Source organism: Eurypyga helias, unplaced genomic scaffold, assembly GCF_000690775.1.
Source record: "Eurypyga helias isolate BGI_N326 unplaced genomic scaffold, ASM69077v1 scaffold19479, whole genome shotgun sequence".
In the NCBI taxonomy this organism is placed as follows: Eukaryota; Metazoa; Chordata; class Aves; order Eurypygiformes; family Eurypygidae; genus Eurypyga; species Eurypyga helias.
Window position 1 is genome coordinate 5,900 of NW_010271707.1, and position 24,622 is coordinate 30,521.

The 24,622-nt window shown below is 44.8% G+C and overlaps 1 protein-coding gene across 1 annotated transcript in view; it reads right to left on the reverse strand.

Moving 5' to 3' along the window:
* Nucleotides 1-24,543, reverse strand: part of KDR (kinase insert domain receptor (a type III receptor tyrosine kinase)) — a gene marked incomplete at its 3' end in the record, with an annotated part of 29,242 nt that extends 4,699 nt beyond the window's left edge. The window contains exons 1-27 of the mRNA XM_010158916.1: nt 24,428-24,543; nt 23,492-23,605; nt 22,786-22,982; nt 21,494-21,618; nt 20,986-21,154; nt 19,660-19,799; nt 19,298-19,466; nt 17,809-17,920; nt 17,552-17,715; nt 16,295-16,451; nt 15,074-15,194; nt 14,362-14,470; nt 13,276-13,620; nt 12,262-12,408; nt 11,977-12,108; nt 10,729-10,835; nt 10,188-10,323; nt 9,838-9,942; nt 8,576-8,689; nt 7,017-7,105; nt 5,200-5,356; nt 3,795-3,895; nt 2,444-2,566; nt 2,190-2,301; nt 1,686-1,785; nt 1,478-1,583; nt 1-116 (exon numbers count right to left, since the gene is read on the reverse strand). The exon at nt 1-116 is cut by the window's left edge and continues 24 nt beyond it. Of these exons, the coding sequence (XP_010157218.1) occupies nt 1-116; nt 1,478-1,583; nt 1,686-1,785; nt 2,190-2,301; nt 2,444-2,566; nt 3,795-3,895; nt 5,200-5,356; nt 7,017-7,105; nt 8,576-8,689; nt 9,838-9,942; nt 10,188-10,323; nt 10,729-10,835; nt 11,977-12,108; nt 12,262-12,408; nt 13,276-13,620; nt 14,362-14,470; nt 15,074-15,194; nt 16,295-16,451; nt 17,552-17,715; nt 17,809-17,920; nt 19,298-19,466; nt 19,660-19,799; nt 20,986-21,154; nt 21,494-21,618; nt 22,786-22,982; nt 23,492-23,605; nt 24,428-24,543 (3,683 nt within the window). The remainder of the gene's footprint in view (nt 117-1,477; nt 1,584-1,685; nt 1,786-2,189; nt 2,302-2,443; nt 2,567-3,794; nt 3,896-5,199; nt 5,357-7,016; nt 7,106-8,575; nt 8,690-9,837; nt 9,943-10,187; nt 10,324-10,728; nt 10,836-11,976; nt 12,109-12,261; nt 12,409-13,275; nt 13,621-14,361; nt 14,471-15,073; nt 15,195-16,294; nt 16,452-17,551; nt 17,716-17,808; nt 17,921-19,297; nt 19,467-19,659; nt 19,800-20,985; nt 21,155-21,493; nt 21,619-22,785; nt 22,983-23,491; nt 23,606-24,427) is intronic.
* Nucleotides 24,544-24,622: the final 79 nt, after the last annotated feature.

Sequence of the window (24,622 nt, forward strand, 5' to 3'; positions counted from 1 at the left end):
TCACAGACTTCCTCTTCCTCCCTACAGGAAGCAGGTGACGTTGGGAGAGAGAGACCCGAATCCTCTTCCATATTCAGCGATACTGACAAAGGAAGGACAACGTAGTCTTTACCATCCTGTAGAATGCAGTGAAAAATTACAAAAATTAAATACGGCTACAGAGATGCATAAACAGCTACAAACACACACATGGAGAATGCATCAGTCCAACAGAGCTACCTTTGTTGTTCTATTAAACTATGAGCATTATACCACTTTTGCAGGAGCAGTTTCATTAAAAGAGGGGAACTGAGTAAGGACCACTGCCAAATGGTTCTCATTTCAAAAAATTGAGATTTTTATATGATATACTGTAACATAAAGTGTAAACTGAACTTTTCCTTGATGTCTTTGAAATAAAAAATTCAAATTTTAGTAACCTTTGAATTGCAATGACACAAAGAACATGACCCTGAGGGAAAAAACTAACCTTAAACTGAAAGTGAGACTGGGTTGGAGTACAGAATATGAATCACAAAGCCTAAATTAAGTACAAGAAGGAAATGAAAAAAAACCTTATTAAACAGAGATCGCAAAAAAGGAAGTTGGCTATCAATACTTTGGTATCTTCTCTGTACAGACTATTCCAGTGTCATAGCATCACAGAATGGTTTGGGTTGGAAGGGACCTTAAAGACCATCCAGTTCCAACCCCCCTGCCATGGGCAGGGACACCTTCCACTAGACCAGGTTGCTCAAAGCCTCATCCAGCCTGGCCTTGAACACTTCCAGGGATAGGGCATCCACAGCTTCTCTGGGCAACCTGTTCCAGTGCCTCACCACCCTCTCTGGGAAGAATTTCTTCCTGATATGCAACCTAAATCTCCCCACTAACCTGATGTGAATAAAATTAATAACATATTAAAAAATTTCTTCCACTTGTTTATGTTTTTTCCTATGAAGTATGAAGAAAATAAATGGATTATGCATCCTTTGGTACTGCATACCTATTTATAGTCCCATAAAAAATAATTTTGTAGCTTCCCCCTATTCTCTACTGGTTTTCATCTATCCCTTTCAGACTACAATGTGACACATGCATAATTACTAGCTACAGGTCGGAAAGGAAGAACTAGCTTAACAGGAGAGCACATGGCAAAAGCCAGCCTCCTGCATCCAGAGTGCTCACATCTATTGCCCTGGCCTTGGCTACATTTGTGGTGGAAGAAGAGGGAACCACAAAATGGAGAACCCAGGAGGGAGGGAGGCCTGTGCAGCCCACCTGGAGGCAGTGGGCTTTCTTCCCAAAATGCTTTCCCCTCCCAAGTCATTCTTTGCAAGTTGTCCCGACTGCTGGTCTGTAACGGGAGTGGTGGAAGAAGCCCACGCTCCCTGATGGCTCCAGCGGACAGTACCCGGCCATGGGATTTCATGGTGGCTGGTGGGACCGACAGGAATCAGCTGGTGGTTTTAGCAACCACAGAATACATTTCACATACCTGACGGACGTTGGCTTGCAGTAAATTCCCCAGGTGCTCCACCAGCTCTGAGAAAGTCGGTCTCTGCTTCGGATCCCCATGCCAGCAATCCAGCATTGTTTGGTACCTGGAAGAACAAAGCCCATTAAAATATCAGCCCAAAGAAAACAGGCACCTGCTATTTATTATTGTGAGGTAAATGTGGGCAGCTGGAAGAACAGTTTCTCACATTTCTGGTGTCGTATAGTCTGGTGCTCTCATTCTTGTTCCTTCTTTCAGTCTTCTGCAAAATTCCTCATCAATTTTCACCCCAGGGTATGGCGACGCACCTAAAATGAGAGCAACGGTGATTTTAACGCATTAGGTTCTTAAATGCTGGGATTAATTTTCAAACAAATAATTCACTATGGCCTGAGTTAATAAGGTAATTCAGTGTATTAGGTTGTGCAAACAATTTATATTTATGATGGTAACAGCAACTGATTAAGTAAATGAGGCAAATAATCAGATACTGGAATTGTATGAAGAAGCATTTTAAGTCCATATTCCTACATCTGCATTTTTAAGGAAATTTGAGTATGAAAGAACACTGTCATTTGAATATGAAAGTAAACAGGAAATATTCAAAAACAAACAAAAAAAATGCTAAAGAGGATCCAAGAACCCTTTGACTGTTTTCCTTCAGAATGTTGTTTAAAATTTAAGATGTCTCAGTAAAATAAAAGTGACTCACCTAGTGAAAATATTTCCCACAGCAGAACTCCGAAGGACCATACATCACTCTGAATGGTATATACTCTATCAAAAATGGTTTCTGGTGCCATCCATTTTAGGGGTAGTCTGGCCTGAAAGCATTTCCGTAAACAAAAAGGTATCGTGGTTTAGCAAAACACCGAGTTTCCACAAACCCATTTAAGGTAAAAAAAAAAAAATAAAAGGATTGCTGACTTCATTAATTCTCTCTCAGGTAGAGAATCTGAAACTTACATCTCCTTTTCTGACGTAATCTGGGTCTTTGTAGATGTCTCGAGCCAAGCCAAAATCACAGATTTTGACCACGTTATTGTCTGACAAGAGGATATTACGAGCAGCCAGGTCCCTGTGGATGCACTGCAAAGAGAAGTAAACAACTTCATGTGCTGCCTGTCGTCACAGCTCCGTCCACGGGCCTGATCTCTTTCACATATGTGCTCTCCTACCCTCAAAGGCCAGATAATTCTTAAAACCTTTTAAGAAAAGAAGCCTCAGCATCAACAGTTTCGGATTCTAAGTGCTTTTTTGATGTTCACAACTGATTTGGCTCAGGGAGACTTGTGTTTCCAAGTCCAAACATACGTCTGTTTATCCACTATTCAGAGAGGACCTTTGAAGTTAGCTAATTAATTATCCTAAGAAGCTGACGCAAAACAGGTTCAGATCTGATTATCTTTAAATTTACCTAGGTTTACTGAAATCTGTGTACTCCACTCTCTCTCTGAAAAAACTTACCACACTGAAACGCCAATTTAATTCCAGCACAAATGAATCTTGAATACAGAGTGAAAAGTCCATGCCTTTACGTGTGCAGAACAACAGCTTAGCCACAGACTTCAAAACTCAAGCCTTAATAGCTTGAAGTACAAAAGCCAGGCTCTGAAAGTGGCTGCAGATTTGTTTCTGGTATGGACTAGAGATGAGGATCCTGGAAAGACATATTTTTGCATATACACACCAACCAGCACGTATGAAATGCAGACAAATGCGTGTTTTCAGAAAAGACCCTAAAGTCTTGCTGGCATTTGCACCCTTTGAAACATGTACTGTATGTATTTAGGATCAAACCACAGAAAAGGTGGTTTGGCCTTCTAGAAGGCTAAAACGCAGGTGCGTTGCTATTGACTGCCAGGGTGTCTTTGGCAAGAGGCTCTCTAAGGAGTCGTCCACGAGGTTGCAATAGGTGAGCATCGTCTTTCCTCACATTGCTGTTCCAATCCCACTGCACAAGTTAGGGGCAACCTCCTCCGAGCAAACTCCTTTATTCTAGGTTAGCTGCGGTTACCAGGGATTTGTCCATGTTTCCTTTAATTGTCCTCATAAGTCATCTGCCCTCCTCCAACCACTTAATCATTCTTCTATGAATCGGTGACCCACACACCTTACACTAACATTTGTGTCAATAAACGCCTGGGCTGTTTCACTCTGTGCTGTTAACGATTTGGGTACGTCTTAAGGCAAAAAAGAAAATGTTGCGGATGGCTGCTAGGCCAAAGCTGAACATGCTGTTTCCTTCTATAGACCTACAGCCCTATTTCCTACAGTCAAATAAATAACACGCCACTCTTCCTGAGAAGTTCCTTACTTTGCGTGAAGCCAAGAACTCCATTCCCCTCGCCACCTGGAAGCTATAACAGATGAGGTCCTCCATGGTCAAAGGGTTCTTGCAAAGGTCTTCAGGAGCAGCTGCAAAGAATCAGACGACAGTCAAACATGCCCCTTGTCACTGATTTCACCCATAACTGCTTCTTAGGTAAATGCCCATCTTAACCTTAAGCCACGTTGAATGGGAAGAGAAATCTGAGCCCTTTTTTTGGCTGTATAATTATCACTAACAACCCATTTCATACCAAACTAGTCCCGTGTAAAATAAACTCCGAGATGATGGGTTATACCCCAGGTCTCGTTGCTTATTTCCAGAGTACCCACCGGCGGAAAGATTTGCAAAACAATCTCAAAAGAAAAACAACCAAAACCCAGCTCACAAGTTCCTAGGACAGGAAAGGCTTGCTGTGGTTTCAGCAGATGGATTTGGAAAACGATGAGAGGGAGGCTCCACCTAGTCCTTACGGGGGAAGAATATGCCATGGGGAGAAAGACTCGAGTTTGGCAAAAATCCCTGCTAATTTGAGGTAAAAGAAGCCTAACCTCATCCTCTTCTTACAACAGAGGGTCACTGGCTACACCAGAGAGGTCTGAAAAGGACCAAAATGGTGTGGAAACACATAAAGTGCATGTCTGACATTACCTATTAGGATCACATGAAACCACAAGACCATCCTCCCTGTTAACATACTGATGTTTTTCTTTGCATTAAATGATTTTTAGTAGAAGCTGAGGTACAGGCAGTTGAGCTATGGCCTCCCTCTTGACCAGCCTGATCCCGCCACTCGCTGAAATCAGAGGTCTCTGAAACATGTTGGCAGCACTGAGCACTTTGTGCTGTCTCTGCCAAAGAAGAACATGGCAAACACATCAATGAAACCATTGCAGAGGGTGTGTATATTCAGGGGAGGCTTTGAATGAGTGGATAATTCAGGTTTCCTGTTCCTGGCAGACCACCTGCGCAGAGGGAAGGCAAACCAACTTCTCTGCTAAAAAGCAGTAAAGCAGATGGGATTTGACGATATTTAACTTCTGGTTAAACACTGAGGAAATTCAGTTAGCATCCTGGCACATCCCTCTCTGCACTGCCTTCGGAGTTTGTGCTCCACGACTTTCCCTGAAGACACTAGGGCGTTAAATAGGCAGATGTTCAAAAGAACGTACACTAAAAACGCACCCTTTTTCGACAGGACATTACCTGGGATGGACCTGAGGGGTTTGGGATGCTGAACCAGATGATCCATAGCTCAGGAACTTTAGTCATCCAGGAGAAATACCCCGCACACAGCTTTGAGGAAGCTTTGGAAATAGCTCAGTCCCCCGTGCCCTTTATCAGCCCTCCAACAATGGCAGCTGTTGCAGCACAGGGAGAAGATCTATCTTACCGTCCTCCTCTTCCACATCACTCAGGGACCGTTCCTCCACAAAGCCGGAGCTTGCTGAGCTCTGGCTGCTGGTGATGCTGTCCAACCGTCGCTTCAGGTCCGTGGAGATGTCACCAACGTAGTTCTCCTTCCCCTGCCGAAACCTGGCACTTTTCGTCTAGAAAGGGGAGGGGAGGGTGGGAGAAATCAGAAACAGAAAGCATGCCAGAAGCTTCCTCGGGAGAGGCAGTGGCACGCCCCACGCTCTGTGCCACGGGCACCACTGAGGGCAGGGAGGGTAGCCCAGCGCTGGCACGGCTGCCCACTCAGCTCCAAGCCAGCTCTGGTTGGGGCACCATGCTGGTGCGGTGTCAGCGATGGCAAACCATGGATGTGTGTGCTCACCAGCTTGAGCACCCCCCACCACTCCACAGCACGGCTTTAGCATGCTCCCACATCCTCCCAGCTCCGCCTCCAGCACCGTCTCCACACGATTCAGGATACACTGTGAAGCTCGAGTGGATGCTGCCGAACCCCAACTCATGCTCTTGAGTCTCTCCATACTGCTACAGCTTTACCACCCGCTGCTGCGAAGACCCTTCCACTAAACCTCTGCCTTGGCCAAAACCCTAACAGCCTTCAAATCTGATTTATTTGCTTCTTCCCCTAAGCCACCAAATGCCTTTGGGGAGGATGCCAGCCCTGCAGGCTTTCTCATCCACGTTTTCGTTTTTCTCCTGCTTCGGTCTGGTGACTTTTCTCCCCTGGCAAGGCTGTTTTTTTCCGTTGCTGATTCCCATCCCCACTGCTTGTGTAAGCAAGGGTCAGCACCCTTGTGAAACCCTGCCTCTTCCTTCAAGGCCTCAGATATTTGTTTATCCTTTTTACCTCACAAGAGGATGCAGCGAGTTGCCTTTGCCAATATAAAATAGTAAACAATGACTCCAAGGATAAAGAAAAATAACCCCCTGGAGAACCAACAAGCAGTTTGAAGAAGCTTTTATCTAAACACGGCAGCTGCAGGAAGACTGAAGCATAGGTCGTCCAGCATCACAGAGCACAGCCCAGGGGCCTCCTTCCCGGCTGTGGGTGAAAGAGTGGGGTCCCAAGCATGATGCTCCGTGCTGGGTACCCAGAGCCATGCTCCTCATCCCGTGTCTGACCCTCGAAGGGGATGGATCCTCCCAAACCTCTCCAGAAATCAGACCCCCTTGCAGAGGGACCCAGAATTGAGTTTGAAAATGCCAACCTCCATTCTCCCCCTCCTTTCAAACTGGGGTGCAAAGATGGGGTGCTGTGATGAAGCTCCCCTTTGCAAAGGAGGTGAAAAGCGGAGCATAAACTCATGAGATACATCAATTATACAAAATGATTAACAGCAAAAAAAGCGTATAGCCTGGTTCAGCAATGAGCCAAGGGGATAGTGGAAAGGATAACCACATGGTAAAAGGCAGCTATAGATATCTGATGATATATACACTAAGCAGGGAGTGCAGTTATTTAAGGTGGTCTGGCGCTTAACTAAGAAAGGAAAAAATTGAGGCTGATAATCAGAAAAAGCTTCCTGACAGATACGGCCAAGCGTAGAACAATCTGCCAAGGGAAATAGTGGAAGCCCAGTTCCTTTGCACATTTTAAGCTAACAATAACAAAATAGCCCCATTGCAGGGGCCAGGGGAAAGACTAGATGACCTCTGATGTCTTTGCCATCTCTCATTCCCATGAGAAGTACTAGATATTCAGCGTCCCCAAGGACTGCCACTACAGTCGGCACTAGAAACTAGAAAACATTGTGGAAAAACCCCACCGAATCAGACATGTTAACCTTGACTCCTTACCTTGTAGGGGACAAATTCACTCCTCTTGCTCCGTAGGTAAGCTGATAGGTTTCCAAACTTGCAATATTCCACGATCACCATGAGTGGGCCTGTATAACACATAAAGCAATTCCTTAGAAGGATAATTATACTCCACCTTACCCCACAGCAATATTTGTGGCTAGAAATACATACCTTTCAAAAAGCATTCTACCACCCAGAATTTTTTTAAAATACCAATAATAAATTAAGAAATCTATTCAAAGCAGGGAAATTATTCCTTTTCTGCTGTATAAGGAAGGAAAAGAAAACAAATGATTCAAATGATTTTTGAAAATCATAGGCCCGATTTCATATGTGAAAATCATAGAATCATAGAATCACAGAACGGTTTGGGTTGGAAGGGACCTTAAAGACCATCTAGTTCCACCCCCCCTGCCATGGGCAGGGACCCCTTCCACTAGACCAGGTTGCTCCAAGCCTCATCCAGCCTGGCCTTGAACACTTCCAGGGATGGGGCATCCACAGCTTCTCTGGGCAACCTGTTCCAGTGCCTCACCACCCTCTCCATACAGTGTTGTACAGTGATGTGCTTATACTTAAAGTGTCAATTAGCCTAGGCTAATTGACATCGTAAGGATGTGACATACATATCTGAATGAACTTCAGTGCAATTAACCCCTCATCTGCAATAAAGTACACACATGATTATCCATACATTTTTGTGCAGGCAGTTTAAGTCCCAAAAACCTAAAAGAGGAATCTCTGTTTCAGACATAGATGCCTTAATGTACAGGTCAAACGTGGTATTTCATGCTCAAATTGCTTCATATTGGCATAGGCTACAATGATATATTTCCATCCTAGCATCCAGATACCGGCCATGTCTATTTTATCATGGAATAAACAAGGAAAGAAATATTTATGGATTATGTTTCCCTCAACTACTGCACTTCTGTCATGGAACTTTACAAATTAAATTCTGATCCCACAGTAAGCCAACAAGTCAGCTTCCCTGAAAAATTATTACTGAGTTACTTTGCACTGAATTTCTTCCAAATTAGCGTGCAGTGCTGGGTTCCTTAAATGAAACATCTGTCCCCAATTATGAAGTAAAATAGGTTCATCCACCCAGAGCTGCACTCCAAATTGCAATCTCCCCTCCCACACACCCACAGAGGCACCTATAGCCCATCCAAAGCCTGGGAGGGAAGTCATAACTTGCAGCTGCCCTGTAGCCGGTGACAAGAACTAGACCAGCTTGTGAAATCTGGTACTGGACTCAGACCCAAAGTCAGGTGTCCACCGTAAAGGTGGGTGTGAGATACACAAAAGCAAAGTGTCAGAACAACTAAGGGATGAAGCTGGATATAGTACTCGGGGCTTCTGAGCTCTTATCCCACTGCTAGACCTGCTCACTCTTATCAAAATCTGATGGGTTTAGTTTTGGTTTTGGTTTGGTTTTTTAAGATGACAATTTCTCCCCACTCCTTAATTTTGAAACTCAAATTTCTATGCAGCAGAAATGTCAGAAATAAGGTTTTCACTAACGCCCTCCCACCCACTGAGAAGTTACTCACCTCCCGGCTTGGTGCAGGCTCCGAGTAAATTGACAACATTGAGATGATGGCCAATATGAATGAGGATCTTCAGCTCCGACATAAGTGCCCTGTGCTCACTGTGGGTTGCACCCTCTGCAGAGGTAAACCAACATAGATCAGGAGCATCACAGACAGAAAGGTTTTCCCCTCCTCTGCGTTCCCTTCTGTCATTTTTCCAGCCCATCTAGTGAGAAGTCTTGTTGGTTGGTAGCCTGGGTCAGCTATATGACAGGCTTGGTTTTGCTTGTGTTTTAAACATTTTCCAAAGTTTGCCAAGGGCAATACATCAGAACAGGGACACCAACAATCCAGATTAACAAACACCTTTTTTCCTGCAGACCTTCTGAGCAGTTTGTACTTTGCTCTTTGACCCTCCCAGACACGAAGGGCAAGAATAATTGTCCCGTAGCCATTGCTGGGGTCCACACTGAGGGTCCAACGGGTCCACGGACTGGGGGAGATAGCATCAGGGCCAAACACGCCTGTCCCTGCAGCCTCCCCAAAGGCTGGTGAGGGCCCACAGGGAGGGGAAGAGGAAAGAGCTGAAGCAGTGGGGAGAGTGGGGCAGGCCCTCCGCAGGCTGCCTGAGCACTGCAAAGCAGGATGGACAAGGGCTTTCTAAATTTGTTGTCATTACTGCAGGCTCATCTCATTGCAACAAGTCTGCAGCGAGTCTCGCCTCTGCCTGTGACCGCTCACGCTGTACTGTCAGAAGTCCCCCGGCTTTCCCACCCTTCCTCCAGTACACCACAGGGTGGGACACAGCCCCCGGCTCCTGGCAGCCCCATTCTTCTGCCCCAGCTACATCCTCCTCTGGGACAGTGTGCCTGGGAACCGCAGCTTTCAACTTTCTTGTGGTGAATGCAAGGCACTGTAATATGATTTACAGTGAGGAGAAAGCTGTTCAAAACTGCTACTCATTTGCGAGCGTGCCGAAGCCATTGTCTGAGACTTGCAGAAAGCTCCCTACCAGGCTGCATAAGGCAAAAATGGACATGTTCACACTGCTTGCAGGAGCAAATTTATATTCTGAACCCGAGTAGGTCTATAAAGCAATGGCTAAGAAACCACAGTTGCATCGCTCTGATTATTGATGAGGTAAAGGCATGTACATTCCTCAAACATTGCTTCATGACACCGTTAAGCTAAACCTGTATATTGCCATTTTTGCTACTGGTGATAGTATTGGCAATTATCCTTATATTGTATATTCAAGGTGAAGTTTTAGTCATCTTTTTTACCTTTAAGCATTTTGACTGCCACTGTTCTGCAGGTAGCAGTTTTGTCGATCCCAAATGCGTCTGCTTCTATGACCTGGCCAAAAGCTCCACGCCCAAGAGGTTTACCTTGAAGTGAGAAGATGAACATACTCAGATTTATTTGCCTGGCGCAGTGGGTAAAAGATGCAGAACAAAGAGCAACTCTGAGCTGAGTTTATGTATCAGAACTTATCAGAGGGCTGATAATGGACCAGAGATCCCACCTGGGGGTCCTGCAGCAGGGCAGACCCATGACAAGCCAGGACCAGAAACACCCCCCAGCACAGGGCTGGCTGCGGTAGCACTAAATGGCTCGTGCAATGAAGACACACCTAGCTTTAGCCGGTCCCTGGGAAACTCCCACTTGCTGGCATCATACGGGAGCCGTTCGCAGTGCTCGTCTATAGGGACTTCATCAGGATCCATGATGATTGACAAGTAGCCAGTCTTCATGTCCCCTCCGTTGGCCTGCAAAATGGTATTAGTTGTAGTTGCACAGATATTTCGCTGGTGATTTGCAGGCAAAGTGACATTTTCTCACTTTGTAGTGTTCCACTATTTCCCAGAAATGCCTGGCTGCCATTTCCCCACACCATGTCATCGGGAGTGTGATCATCGTTAATTGCTTGCACTTTTTTTTTTTTAATAAACAAAACCAGCTGAAACACTTTTTTTTTTCTTGTGAGGGCCTGTTCAATTAAAAACAAATTTCTGTGCCCCCGGTTCCAGGCAAGAATGTTATGGCATGGAGAGAAAAAATGTGTCTGTTGATTTAGGGACAATGGAAAGAAACAACACAAAAGGCCTCAAGTCAGCTCTCATTTGTCATGCAAGACCAGTGTCGATAGGACAGTATGAGAATTTTTTCATTACCCGCTTAACGGTCCGGAGGATGATTACAAGAAGCAACCAGAAGAACATGGCAATCACTGCAGTGCCAACGAGGATAATGAGCTCCAGATTTGTTTTCTCTTCAGCGCCTGGGAAGAAATAAATGAATATGTGAGTGATAGTTGGAAGCATATTGGTTTTGTTCATTCATTAAAGTAGAGAATGGAGGTCCTTGTTCTGAAGGTTCGTTTTAAAAGTGCAATATGGAGCAAGGAAACAAAGGCAAAACAAAACAAAAAGGTTGGGTTTGTATGTTGGAATATTACGCTTAGTTTAGTGCTGGTTTATACACCACACAATTCCTTAGTACCAACTTTGTTCCAAGGACAGTATCTGGACCTTTGGCAAAAAATAAAAAGTAAAATCTCACATTTTAAAAAGAAATAATTGTTTTGGAATACACAAAATGAATGAGTCTTTCTCCAGAAACAAAAAAACCAACCCCAAACCATCATAGAGTAAATAAAGTGCTGTGATAATGACCCAGAGAACAATCTCTCTTTTGTCCCTTTACACGCTTCAGCTGGGGTACAGAAAAATGCAGTTCTACAACAACACATGAAAATAAGGACTTATTTACAACATCCCTTTTTCAGTGAAATAGACTCCAGCAGACACCTCTTGAACATCTATCAGTGTGCACGAGCAGCCCTCTCTTTCATCTCCCCTTTGTCACATCATGCATTTCACCCCTCGCACCATACAAGTCTTCCAACACAGTAGCAGACTCCATTGCACGACCCTGATGAGCTGCACTACAGATTTCTTGGAGTGAAACGATACACCCTACACAGATTTCCAACTTTTACAGACATGCCCCAGCCATATCTACCACATCAGCTGAAATCTGCATTGATGTCAGCTGCAAATGATTTCCACCCCACGTAAACATATTGCCCAACATCCTAATATCCTAATGGGACCTATAAGAATAACAGGATACTGCTTTAATTACCTTGAGGGAACAGACCAGACAATCACCCTGCCTTGTAAGACAGAGGTTTGTGAAGGATTCAGGGACTGATTTTTGCAAACGTACTAGTATAAAGGGGAAGGAGCTTTTAATTTAATTTTTTAATCACTATGAGAGCACCCAGTTTGAGCTTGGTAGGAACAGTCAGGACTTTTTGCAGACCTCATGGTGTATTTTCAAACCTTTGATCAGCATAGCCCATAGATTTTCTTTTCATAACGATTTCATGCACAATCTGGAAAGAAGCTGACACGAACCTTCCACTGAAAAATAAGCCACCGCTTTTCTGCATCCGAGGACATTGCAGGCGAGGCAGGTGTAGAGCCCTCCATCTTCTTTCCTCACTCGACGTATGGTCAGTGTTTTGTTTCCATCTTTCAAAACAATCCCTGAGGATAAAAAAAATCATGATTCTTAGTTGTGCTATTTTTATGCCGGTTTGTGTTAAAAATTCAAAATTTGACTTTTCACGGTGAAAATCAGCAGTGAGACCTATGCAAGAAACCCCTTAGAAAATCTGTAGCAAAAGGAGCAATCCTCACCTGAATCTTCAACAAGTGTTTCGTTATTTTTAAACCACATGATGTTTGGAGGAGGAATGCCATTCGCTGTGCATGACACTTCTATGGTTTCACCAATGTTTGTTGTTTGATTTTCCAGATTTCCTATGAGCGTGGGTGCCATGGGCTCTGTTGTTTCGAAAATAAGACAAAATTACTGACCATTTAAGAAAACATCCATATTTTTGCAGTAATAGCACTTGATGACACTCTACACACTTGGCCCAGTAGCAAAGTCTCAAATCCTTTTGAAACACCAACAGTCCCAGCATTTATGTTCATATTATAGTCAAACTTCCACACGACGTGAAAAAATGATAATAGCCCAGAATATTTTAACAGTATTGGTGTAACCTGATTTAGATGGTTTAATTTGTAATTGTTCAGGCTGCTGTGGAAAGAGGGAATAGGTGAGAAATTCCTTCCCTCACATTTCTATGTCCAGGGTCATTAGGAGAAGTCTGGTACTGATGGTCCACCAAATGTCCACTCAGGAGAGCTCATGAACATGGATTTTCCTGAATCAGCTTGAGCAGCCTAACTCCCAAAGCAAAGTCATCGCTATTTCTGTGAAAAGCTGATTGATTATCAGCTTGCATTGCTTGTGCCTGAATACCGGCACCACTTTGTGACAGTTTTAACTCACAGACCGTACTTCAAAGTCAAGATTCAGTGACGCAGAGCAGCAGCAGTCATGCCACATGCATGTATACAGGTGGAAAGGAAAAATAAATCTCCTTGCACAGCACAGTGGCTCGGTCAGTGTTTCCTCACTGGTACTGATGAAACAGTAAATCCCTGCTGCCCAGACAAACCCCAGCCCTGCATTCGGCAGCCGTTAACATGAACAACCAACGACCCCTTTATTTACAACTAATGCTCTAAACCTATTGAACAAACACAGTGAGCCATTAAGCCAACACGTGCAAGACCTGAAGGTACCAAAACCCGACGTTACTGCAGTTATTTGCACATGCAACCACCCATTTTAGATACCTTGCACAGTGAGGTGCTTCACCAGGCAGTGCTGCGTTTTAGCCTTTTTGTCCTGGGCAATGCAAACATAGTCCCCTCCATCCTGGAGGGAGATGTTACGGAGGATGAGCTCTAAGGTGACATTTTCACCGTTGGTATTTGAAACTGTTGCGTTCAGCTTCTGGAGAGCATTGAGGTTCTTGCAGACGGGCATGGGCAGCCCTCCAAAGGGAGTCTGCGAAGCATGAGCGCTAAGCTTGTACCACGATAGCTTCTCAAAGGTGAATTTGTCTGCTGTGCACTGCAAGGACATGTTGTCCTTCTCTGTGAGCTGATTCCGAGGCTGGAGATTAATTTCAAGACCCCCTGCAAGTTAAAAAAAAAAAAATTTATTCCTACTAGCTCGCATATTTTGTTGCCCACAGTAACTTGAAAAAGGCCATTTTACAAATGGAGCCTTATCCCATCTTGGCCAGATGTAAATAAGGAAACAGAACAGTGAAAAATCGATCAGTCATTTACGTCAAGAGTACAAGCTCATTAAAAACAATACATTTAAAATGGATCAAAGAAAGGCCTGTGTACTGAATATAGTTCCTCTTACTGTAGGAAATTCTGGCAACCTAAGATGATTTTTAGCCTTAACTTATAGTTCATTTTTAGATTTGGATTAAAATATTATTTCAGCATGTGAATATTGGGGCTGATTTTCAAGAAGAAAGAAGCTCTTTGCCACTGCTTTTGAAAACATTAGTCTTTGCTTCTACAGGACGTCTTTACTCATTCTGTGACACCACCATAATTTCCCTGTAGCTCTTTTAAGTGACTGCAAAAGCACAGTAGCAATCACTCTCAGGACAACTGTGCCCATTTTGCATCATTTTCATGGGACTGCCACTCCATTGGTGCCAGCAGATCTAATCAATTAGCTGTTTAGGTGCTGACTTTAAAGACTGCATCAGGAAAACCTTAGGAAAAAATAAAATCCTAAAGAATGCAAGGATTTTACACAGGACAGCAATCAAAGAATGTTGAAGTGTCTATCATCAACGAAACAGACAAAATAACATTAATTTAATATGGATGTCCTCAAGAGGGTCTACTTACTGGTCACATGAAAGGAGATAACTCTCTCACTTGACCCAGCTCTGTTCGTAGCCATGCATCTATACAAAGCCGATACGTTCGCTGCTTGGATCACGAGGGTGCTCACAGTCTACGAAAGAACAACCGACCAATTTCATACCACATCAAGGCTAAAATATGTACGTGAGCCCGACCACCTCAAGAGCAAAGTGTTCAGCAGATATATGCACGACCGGAAATCCCTCCACAACACCAATCCATGGCACAGCAGGAGCACAGTCCCCTCCTGACGTTTACATTTCTTTCCTTATGGTTGTTAGCGTCAGGCAAAACAAAACAAGAAAAAGCAGCCTGCCAGAAGGCAGAATTCAGTATATGTGTTAATAGATCCTGCACCCACAACTTTTTCTGCTCTTTGGTCCTCCAGCTTCTCCCTGTTACAGTTAATCAGCAAAATTAACGTACCTAACCTCAGACCACCCAAAGGTAAGCACTGAAGTCTCAGTAAGTTAGGTTCCTGACTGGAGACTCACTTTGGGCCAGTGCCTGAAGGGCTGAAAGTCTCCACCTCTGCCAACTGCCTTCAGCAGAAGCTTGCACGACTAGCTGCGAGTAGACCCCCGAGTTCAACGTCAGGCGACAAGAGTCTCATCTCTAGTGACGTCTTTCCAGCTACGGGGACTGCTGAACAGGCCTCATCACCCCCAGCCAACAGAAAAGAAAACCTGCTCACCTTTGTTTTGCCAGCAATAGTAACGACTCGGTGCTTAATTTCAACCTGATTCCCACCCTTTCTCTCGGAGATCACTTTCCATTTCCTGCATGCATATGGATTGGCTCCTGAGCGAACTTTCCTGAGAAATAAGTAGACACACATGCATTACATAAGGCTAATATTCACCCTTCAGAAGAGTGGGCTTGCATTCTCTTTATAATATGCAGGTATTTATCCACAAATCGGATGCATCACTGGCCACAGCCTGCAACTGTGAGAGAAAAGTATGTTTCTAGAAACATTTCTATTAAATTGCACCCTATAACCTTCTGAGACCTTTGTGCTCTGTAAAGTAAGAAACCCTAGAGCCAAAAGGTGAATTTTCCTAATTAATCTGCCTGTGTCAGCTCAATCAGGAGGCTTGGAGGGAAGCAGCTATTCTGGGAACAAACCTCCATTCATAAATGGATGATTCAAGTTAATTTAGTTCAAAGGAAGACAGAGACATAGAAATCACTGAACTCCCTAAAAGAATTTCTTGAGGACAGTAGCCGTTGTGTAGGAAGCAACCAGGCACCAAAGGAAGAAACTAGTGGAAATCATTTTAAAAACAACAACAGGAAAGAAGAATGCCTTTTTTTTTTTTCTGGCTTTACGGTTTTTTTTTTTAAAGGAAATCTGGGCTTATGGCAGGCCCAGATAAGGGAAGCTGCGTGAATCTCAGTCAGGCACTCTCTCTATCATTCCCCAACATCAATCAGTGCACTTCCTCCGAGATACACTTTCACACAGATAAAGAGCACCGTCACGCTCAGCACTTGAGCGTAGAAAAAAAACCCACCACCAAGGTCTGTCATTAGCATAAACAGCAAGTTTCCTCTGTTGGGGATGGAGCTTCGGGCCTGCAGCCCACAGGGAGATCTGAGGGGAAGGCATGCAGAGAGCTGCGTTAGAAACCCCACGCAAGCCAAGATGCCCTTCAAGAAGGCAACGCGCAGGCACCGCTGGCTCTTCACTGCGGGTGGCCGTTGCCTCTGCAGCTCAGCACCGATGACGCTGACCTCGGCACAGCCTGCCTGCAATGATCCATTAACTACAGCAACCTTTTCTTCACTGGCCACTGGGTTTGTGCTCAGTAATGAGCCCGGACAAGGGATGCACACAAAAAAAACACCTCCATCCTGAGGAACCCTCAAGAGGTACGTAAGCTGCAGAAGACAGCCATGGCTTAGCACTTACTGGGGGCTGAAAGTGCACTCCTCCTCCAGCTGCCAGTGCCAGAGGATGGTGGTGGGCGGTGGGACGGCGTAGACGGTGCAGGTGAGTGCCTGCGCCGAGCCATACTTGTAGGAGTCAACGGGGGCCAGCAGCGCATTCTCACCGATCTGGGGTGGAACTGGAGGAGAAAGCAGCAGGTTACACCGCCCGCTAACAGCTCTCAGTGGTACCACCGACATGTGTTAGACCCACACAGACTAATTCACACTGTGCCCCGCGTGTCTGAGCACAAAGCAGAGCACCTCCAAGGAACAAGGATGTATATAAAGTTTCTGAAGGTAACTCTATATAGAATCATAGAATCACAGAACGGTTTGGGTTGGAAGGGACCTTAAAGACCATCTAGATCCAAGCCCCTGTCATGGGCAGGGACCCCTTCCATTAGGTTGCTCAAAGCCTCATCCAGCCTGGCCTTGAAGACAACCAAGGATGGGGCATCTACAACGTCTCAGGGCAACCTGTTCCAGTGCCTCACCACCCTCTCTGGGAATAATTTCTTCCTGGTTTGTAATCTGATCTTCCCCACTTTCAATTTAAACCCGTTACCCCTTGTGTTGGGAAGAAGTGAACCTGCCCAACAACTTGAGGATCAGGCCATCAAGATAAAATCCTTATTATCTCCTATAACATCTCCCTTCATCACCATTCATTTAAAATGCAGCCCTTGAACTCCTACCACCAACCCCAGTCGGTAAACTCATATTATTCCCCAGCCCTGATCCCACTGCACGTAGCCTCGCTGCCTTTTCCAAGGCCTGCTGCCTTTAAAGCATGGGGGCTGGGGTATTTCCTGGGGACCACAGAGGAGGAGAGTTGCACAGGGCAGGGCAGAAAAGGAGGGACAGCTGGCGTGGGGCAGGAAGGATGGGTGAGGCGGGACAGGGCCAGGATGGAGTGGGGTGGGGGAGCTCTGGCAGCACGGTCAGCAAGGAAGGCAGGAAAAGAGCAGGATGCAGAAGCAAAGAAATAATATACAGAAAACAAAAAACACACACAAAGTATCACAACAACAACACCGGGAGCCTTCAGCCTCTGGACCAGTACATCCTGGAGACAGGAGACAGGCCACCTCTGCCCTCCCAGGGCTCAGGTTCAAGTGCTCTGCTCTTGGCCACCACCCCCACTTAAATCTGCACAGATCTAGGACTAATTTAATCCTAAGAATGGTAGTACACCATTTCCACCCATGAAAGAAAGGTACCCCTGTACACCACTTACCATTCACAAGCAGGGTAAACGTATGTCTCTTCTGCATCTTGTTAGTAGGGTTTGTAAGAACAACAGTGTAATTCCCAGCATCCTTTTCAGCTGCCTCAGTGATCGCTAACATGTAGCCTAGTTTAACTGTATGATTTGCATTGATGGCTTTCCCATTTTTATACCTGAAGAAAATACAGAGTGCTATGAATACTTTGGAGATTTACCTTGACTAAGGATAGATCCGTTTTTCAAACACATCGTGTCCCACTTCTTACCATTTCGCCTCTGGGGGAGGATATCCTTTAAATTTTACAGGAATTTTGACTGTGTCACCTAACTTTGTCTCGACCACATTCTCCATTCTCTCCAGATGAATAAAAGGACTTTCTGGGGGGGAAAAAAAAAAAATCACATGGAATTGTCTTTCCACGTGGACAAAGGCATAAGTGATCTCTCTTTGGGTTAGCTCCTAACAGCAGGTGACAAATAGAGGCCAGTGACAGGACGCCACTGGTAAAGCACAGCTGGCTCCAAAACAGAGAGAGCTGGTGGGCTCCGGACCCACCATGAAAACCCTTTTCCTTTGGATAGAGCAGTAAACCAGTTTCCCCAGTGGGGAGCTCTGGAAAGCTGAGACAAGACTCAGCTCTCAGGATGGCATTTGAACTGTCAGACCTATATATACTTATATAAATAAATAGATATCATAAAACTGACTTGATCTACTCATTCCAGAAAATACTAGCATTCAAAACTACAATGTGACAAAGTTAGATACTTTCCGCCTCTTCTCAAGTGTGTATTTGTACCTTTGCAATCACAGAACACTTTGAAATTATTTACATCACTTGGTATAAGTTATAAACTTGCATGCAGACTAAGGCAGTGATTAGCCTTTTGGCTAAGATTTAGGATTTGGTATCAACTTAATATCTGGTATGCTCACTGTAGCACATGGTCTGGTTTTGAAGAGAAATAAAAAGAACCCAGGAGAAAACTGAGTCTAACTCAAATCACTGTGACACATAATAAGATTAAATGTTAAAAATAGGAAAAGAGCCATTAATATGCAGGCCCCTGAAATCAGACCTCAGGAAAACCAGTCTCCTTGAAAATATAAAATCCTTGGTCTGACTCAGTGATTAAAAATGCTGCAATTTCTTTCTAGAAGTAAGCCAGTGGAGCCACTGGGGCTGTACTCAAGGGGGGGGGGGCTTGAGAAAAGGCTGTAGGATGTGGCCTCGTACTTATCTATGCACTTAGCCAAAGTTGTTTCCTTTGCATCTCTTCCTTCTGACCAAAGCTCCATTTGATTCATCTATTCATAATGTAAAAGCTGAAAGTTCTATTTTCCTAGCTTCATTCATGCTGACCCAGACTCTTGTCCTGCACAGCCACCAGAATCTAGTGTAAATCCACCTGGAGTGAGAGCAGGCAGCGATTTATAGAGTCATCTACACAAGCGCAGCTTTACAGGACCTCAGGGTCAACGCAGAGGAGGATCAGAGGCTTACCTCAGTTTCTTTTACTGCCCATTTTCCAATGGGATTCTATAGCTTTCAGTAACATATAGGATCCTTTAAAATCTTATCATTAGCTAAGCTTGGGGTATAAAAATAAACCCATAGTGGGTGCAAGAGAAATACTGTAGCTGCAGTTTGGTTCATTTCTGTCATTTGATTCACCACTGAGGGGCCTGCTGCATCCCAGTAATCAATCCCAAATCTGAAGCAACCAACCAAACTGAAGTGGAAGATGCCATACCATGGATAATGAAGTAACTGCTGTTTTTCATGTTCATACGGCCACTGGATGCTGCGCAAGTGTATCGGCCTTTGTCACTTAAGGACACGCTGTCGATGGTAAGAGTGCTTACAAACTTCTTTACTTCTCCTGCAGTGGTTTTTAAATCCCTTACGGTTGCACGTTTTTCCTGTAGTAGATAAAAGACAGAGGTGTTTGGTGATTTTATTGTTATTCCTCCTGTCACTTTTTGCACACCCGTATATACTAGCAATTTCTTTGTACACTAACATCTGCTTTGTCAATACCAAAGAGGAGAGTGACATTAGAACTAACTCAAATATCGTTGTGATGCTGGCACCTTTAAGTTACTACACTTTTACCTTGATGGAAGGGTAGTCCCATTTAAAATCAATTCCTACATTCAGCTCCGTTCTTACGGTGCAATTGAGAACAAGTTTCTCTCCCACTGCCAGCTCTACTTGGTAGTGCGGGTTCATCGTCAGGTCATAGATTCGGTATCCTAGAGGAAGGCACACAAAACATGGAGCTAAGAAGAGGTTTCTTTACAGCACACAGCACCAAATTTCCTAGGTGAATTCACCGAAATTCCCACTGAAACCTCAGCTACAAAGAGGCCCCTCCATTCCCCAGTTCAGCATGATGATGGAGCTTGGAACTCCATCATCAAAGGAGCCTGGAGGGAAGGGATGTGCCTGCTCCAAGCATTTCCCATCCGAGAGCCGCGTCAGATGCGGCACAGCAGGATGTATGTGCTTGATCAGAGCCCCCCCAGTGGTGGGAGCAGGCAGGGGACGGTGACCCACACAGTTCCTCTGCCTCAGACACCTTGTGAGACCTCAAACTAAAGGAGATACATCCCCACCTCCAGCAATAACTGGGAACTTTATTAAGAATAACAACCTGGCATTGGTAAAACTTTCCAAAGTTTACTTTGTGCAATAGAATAGTTAAAATATTCCAAATCAGAATATTCTGAATGCGGAAATTCTGAAATTTGCTCCAAATTGGAGTGAAGACTGATGAATTTGATGGAGAAGCAAGACCCTGCTGCACAGAGTAAAAGGTGGAGGGGCTGCTATGTCTTCCTACCAAGCAGGGCGAGACTGCCGTGGTGCCAACCGGCCACTTGAAGTGGTCCTTGTGTCCTCAGAGTCAAAAGAGAAATAGCTGCAGTTTTAGCTCAGCCTTGAGCCTCCACAGAATCATGATGTTATTTCTGGGTTTTGAGGAACAGCTGACAAAAGATACCAACCCCTGTCAGGGTCAGGACTAGCTCCTAGTATGACTTTCAGATCCCCCGTTCCCTTGGTACCCCCTCAGTGCAATTCCCTCCCATCTGCTGCTGATGGATGCCCGCCTCTAGTTGCCTCCAACTATGCCTTCGATAAGTGAATAAAGAACAGAATAGAGTGGTTTCAGAAAAAAGGCTTGCATTGTCAGAAGAAAAAATCTAAATCCCTGGCATGTATGTAACACTAAAAATAGAAGCACTTATCCCAACGGTCAACCAGAAAGAACACAATACATTGCATTTAAAAGTAATGTATATCACAACATCCATTTTGCATTAACTGCATTGTCAGTATTGGATAACCTAGAGTCCAACCAAATATAATTGGTTCAGTATGTGGTAGTGAGCAAAATAACATTGGCTGTAGAGAAAAAAAAACCCAACATTGGCTTACCTACAACTGCGACTATGTATATCACAGACTGATAGCTTTCATCATCTATTTTAGCTTCACAGAAGACCATGCCCGCATAGTTGATTAAGTGACTGGGTATAGTGAATCCCTTTTTATTATTCCATGAAATTGATTTACCATCAGGAACAAATATCTTTTCTGGATATTTCTGTTGGAGATATTGATAAAATACATAGTCAGATTTAAAAAAAAAAAAAAGCAAACAACCCTGAATTTTCAAGTCCAACGTTTCCCATAACCACAGGGTCCCAGTTTTGATATCCCAGCTCAGGCAACCTCCCTTTCATAGGCCGTCACTCTGCGCTTTGGGAGCGCAGGATCATGGACGAGTACAGTTACAGCACTCACCTCGTAATCACAGGCTATAAAATTCCCAAGGAGGGAAAGAAGTTTTTAAGAAACTTACTTATACTTCAGGCAACGTACTTATGCCACAGTGATTTCAACAAAACTAACTCCTACAGTAATAATGGGAGTTTTTCCTTACCGCATGTAGAGATACATTGAGATTTGATACGGTTCCAAGGCACGGCACTACCACAGTTTTATTCTTAGTGATGTATACAATGCCCAGCTGGTCACTAACTGAAGTCACAAATGGAGATCTGTAATCTAGAAGAATATTCACTTGGTAAATGGATATTATTTTTCACTTGATTACAGAGGAAACTTTTCCAGATTTGTTCTTTTCCTGTCTACTTCTCCTCAAATTAGTTTTATTCTTTTCTATGTGGTAAAACACTCAAACCTTATTAGATAAGACTAAATAGAGGGGACATATTTTTACAAACCCCCTCCCTAGCTTTACAATATCATTATTCTCAAAACAGCTATCAGCAGCAGCGCTCACTTTGGAGAATAGCTTCCTGCCCCCGCCGTCTTCGTGCTGACAAAAACCTGCTTCACCCTCGTGTGACTTTCCTTGCATAAGTATTGCAGGAAATACCAGTTAAAAGCAGTGACGTGCTACATTGGCTCCCCCAGTGGCAGCATCCTTTCCAAAGCCAGACCAAAAAAAAGTGTGTGATCTTAGAGAACAAGCTGGCCCATGTGTATAACAGCATCCCAGACTTCAAAATGGTAACGATAAGTTAACAATAAAAAGGAAACAGGGAGCACCAGAAAACAGGTATCAAGCCATCAGTGCAAGAAGGCAGATGCCTCAATGAACGCGCTTACGAAGTCACAGGCTTTGCAGTGTCTGCGATGCCCAGCTGTGTTCCTCCCACTACAACTGACAGCCCGAGTGTGACAACTTAGCTCTTAAAGCCTGAATACATTTTACTATTACAGGCAGCAAACTATGGAATTTTATATTTTGGGTTGGGGTTTTTGTTGTTGTTGTTTTTTTAATGGTATCAGATAGTACAAATTGTAAAAGATATTGGATCTGTCATTTTTAATAAATATACAGTCTCTATAATCCTCCCTTGTATGAAACTCCTGCTGAGGTCAGTAAGAGCTCTTCATTCATGAGGAGAGGCTCCGAGCACAGTGGAGATATGCATGCTAAGTTCTGGGTGGAGGAGCATAGCAGACCAAGTACTGCATACAACACGTCAGTTCAAAATTACAGGTACAAAGGCTTTTTCTGCTGATGGCAACTAGCATGCTACCATGCAACCACTCAGCATGAAACCCAGAAAAATAGCAGTTTCACAGGATCAAAAATTCTAGGATTAAGAAATTTTAACATCGAAACCATTTTGAGATACTTGATACCCGTTTTTTCTCCTGAGGCTAGGGGAAGAGCCACCTAAGGACTGTGTTAGCCCTCACCTTGAACGTAGACATAAATGGTTGTAGCGGCCTGGCTGTCCTTGTACAGGCACCTGTAGTCCCCTGTGTCATTGCCGATGACTTTGAGGAGAGTAAGTGTCTTGCAGTAGGGGCCGTCGCTGCAGTCCGTCACAGAGATACGCTTCTCAGCACTGCTCTGGTTGCTTGGCCAGGACCACTCCAACGGCCTCTGTCCGCTGGGAAATCAAACGTTAGAGGAGCGTGAGCAGGCAATGGGCGCCACTACTGATGCCAAGGTGGCAAACCCCAGCCCCGCTCATCTCTACGCCTATGGAGAGGAATGGGCTTCATCCCATCGCATGGAGCATTGAGCCACACAGGATAAATTCACATAAATCAACCTTTTGCTCATACCTATAAGGAAGCTACATGAGATTTATGTTCTGCTCAATCTAAGCGACGCAGCACCCGAAAGGGAGAGTCAAGAGCACGGCTCGCCAGCGGGCTCCACGGGACCTGGCCAACGCTTCCTCCTCCTGGACACCCTGCGGGCCCCAGCTCTCCCTTCTGCAACCCTTGAAGATCCTTTCTACACTCTGCCAGGGAAAAGCGAGGTGGAGGCACAAAGGAAACAGGGAGAAACAGGAGCAATGACGGGAGAGAGACCGAATCACCTGCAATTCTCTACAGATTTCACTACGTGCATTACCCCCACCAAAATCACGCTGGAGAGATTTGCCCTTACCTGCAAGTAATGTTTAGAGTGGCATTTGCAGTTATTGTGAGGACATCTTTTTGGATGCTAAGGGTTGGCTGATCCAGAGAAATAAATAAACCTGTGAAAAAATGTATAAACCCCCTCAAATCAATGCAATAAACAAAGCAAATGCTACTCAATCAGAAAAGGCTCATATACAGCGATACGCAGGGTGTTTTAAGCGGTCACTTTCACATCACCTACTCAGCGGTGAAGGGTAAATAATGACTTTCCACACATCCCAGAAAGTTCAAAAACTCTGTCATAACAGGAAGCAAAGGCAGATGGTCAGGAGCTAGCTGCAGAACACTACAATTCAGCCAGCCAGGGTGGAGTTCCTGTTTTCTTGCGTTGCCAACTTCAAGGTCTAACAAGAGGATGTGGAACATTGAAATGAAGTGAACCTTCATTTGATGATCTCACTCCCTGGGGAAAGGGATTACCAAATTTTCTTATAATATAATAGTAGAATATACTTACGTTCTTTGAGACATGATCAATGAATGGTGTGAAGGAACTGTTTTACACAGTTTCTCACAAACTCGGGATCCCATGAATTTATTTTATCCCACTGTTTTCTAAGGTTCTCTCTTTCCTTTGAAGCAGGAGGCAAAAATCTGTTTCTACCAGACTTTATTCGTGCGAGGGGCTGCGTTGTGCCCACCCCGAGCCACCCGCGCTCGTGAAGGCTGCGATCTGGGGGCCGATGCTTGCTCTGAGACAACAGCCCAGCCTGCGTAACATTTGTGAGGACCGCAGGGAGAGATTTTCAGCCCGCTCTGGCTGCTCCCATCACCGCCACCGTGCTGGGGCGAGCCACCAGCCCCGACCGGGACAGCTCATCAAGCTACGATGGGCAACGAGAAAGCGAGGCCAGACCGGGACCTTCCCTATTTCCCTAGTATTTCCCCGCACGTTAATCACTGCATCCCGAGCAGGTTCTTCGCTGATGACAGGTTTCCCGCATTTGGCTCCAGGGACATTTTGCTCTCGGAAATGACGGGTGATGCCGGAGCCAAGCGAGCTGGACGCTGTGCCATGCCGGCAGCCTTCTCCAATGGGCCAGCACTGGCCGGCCAGATAGGAGAGGGCAGGAGGACGGGAGAGGAGAGGACGGGA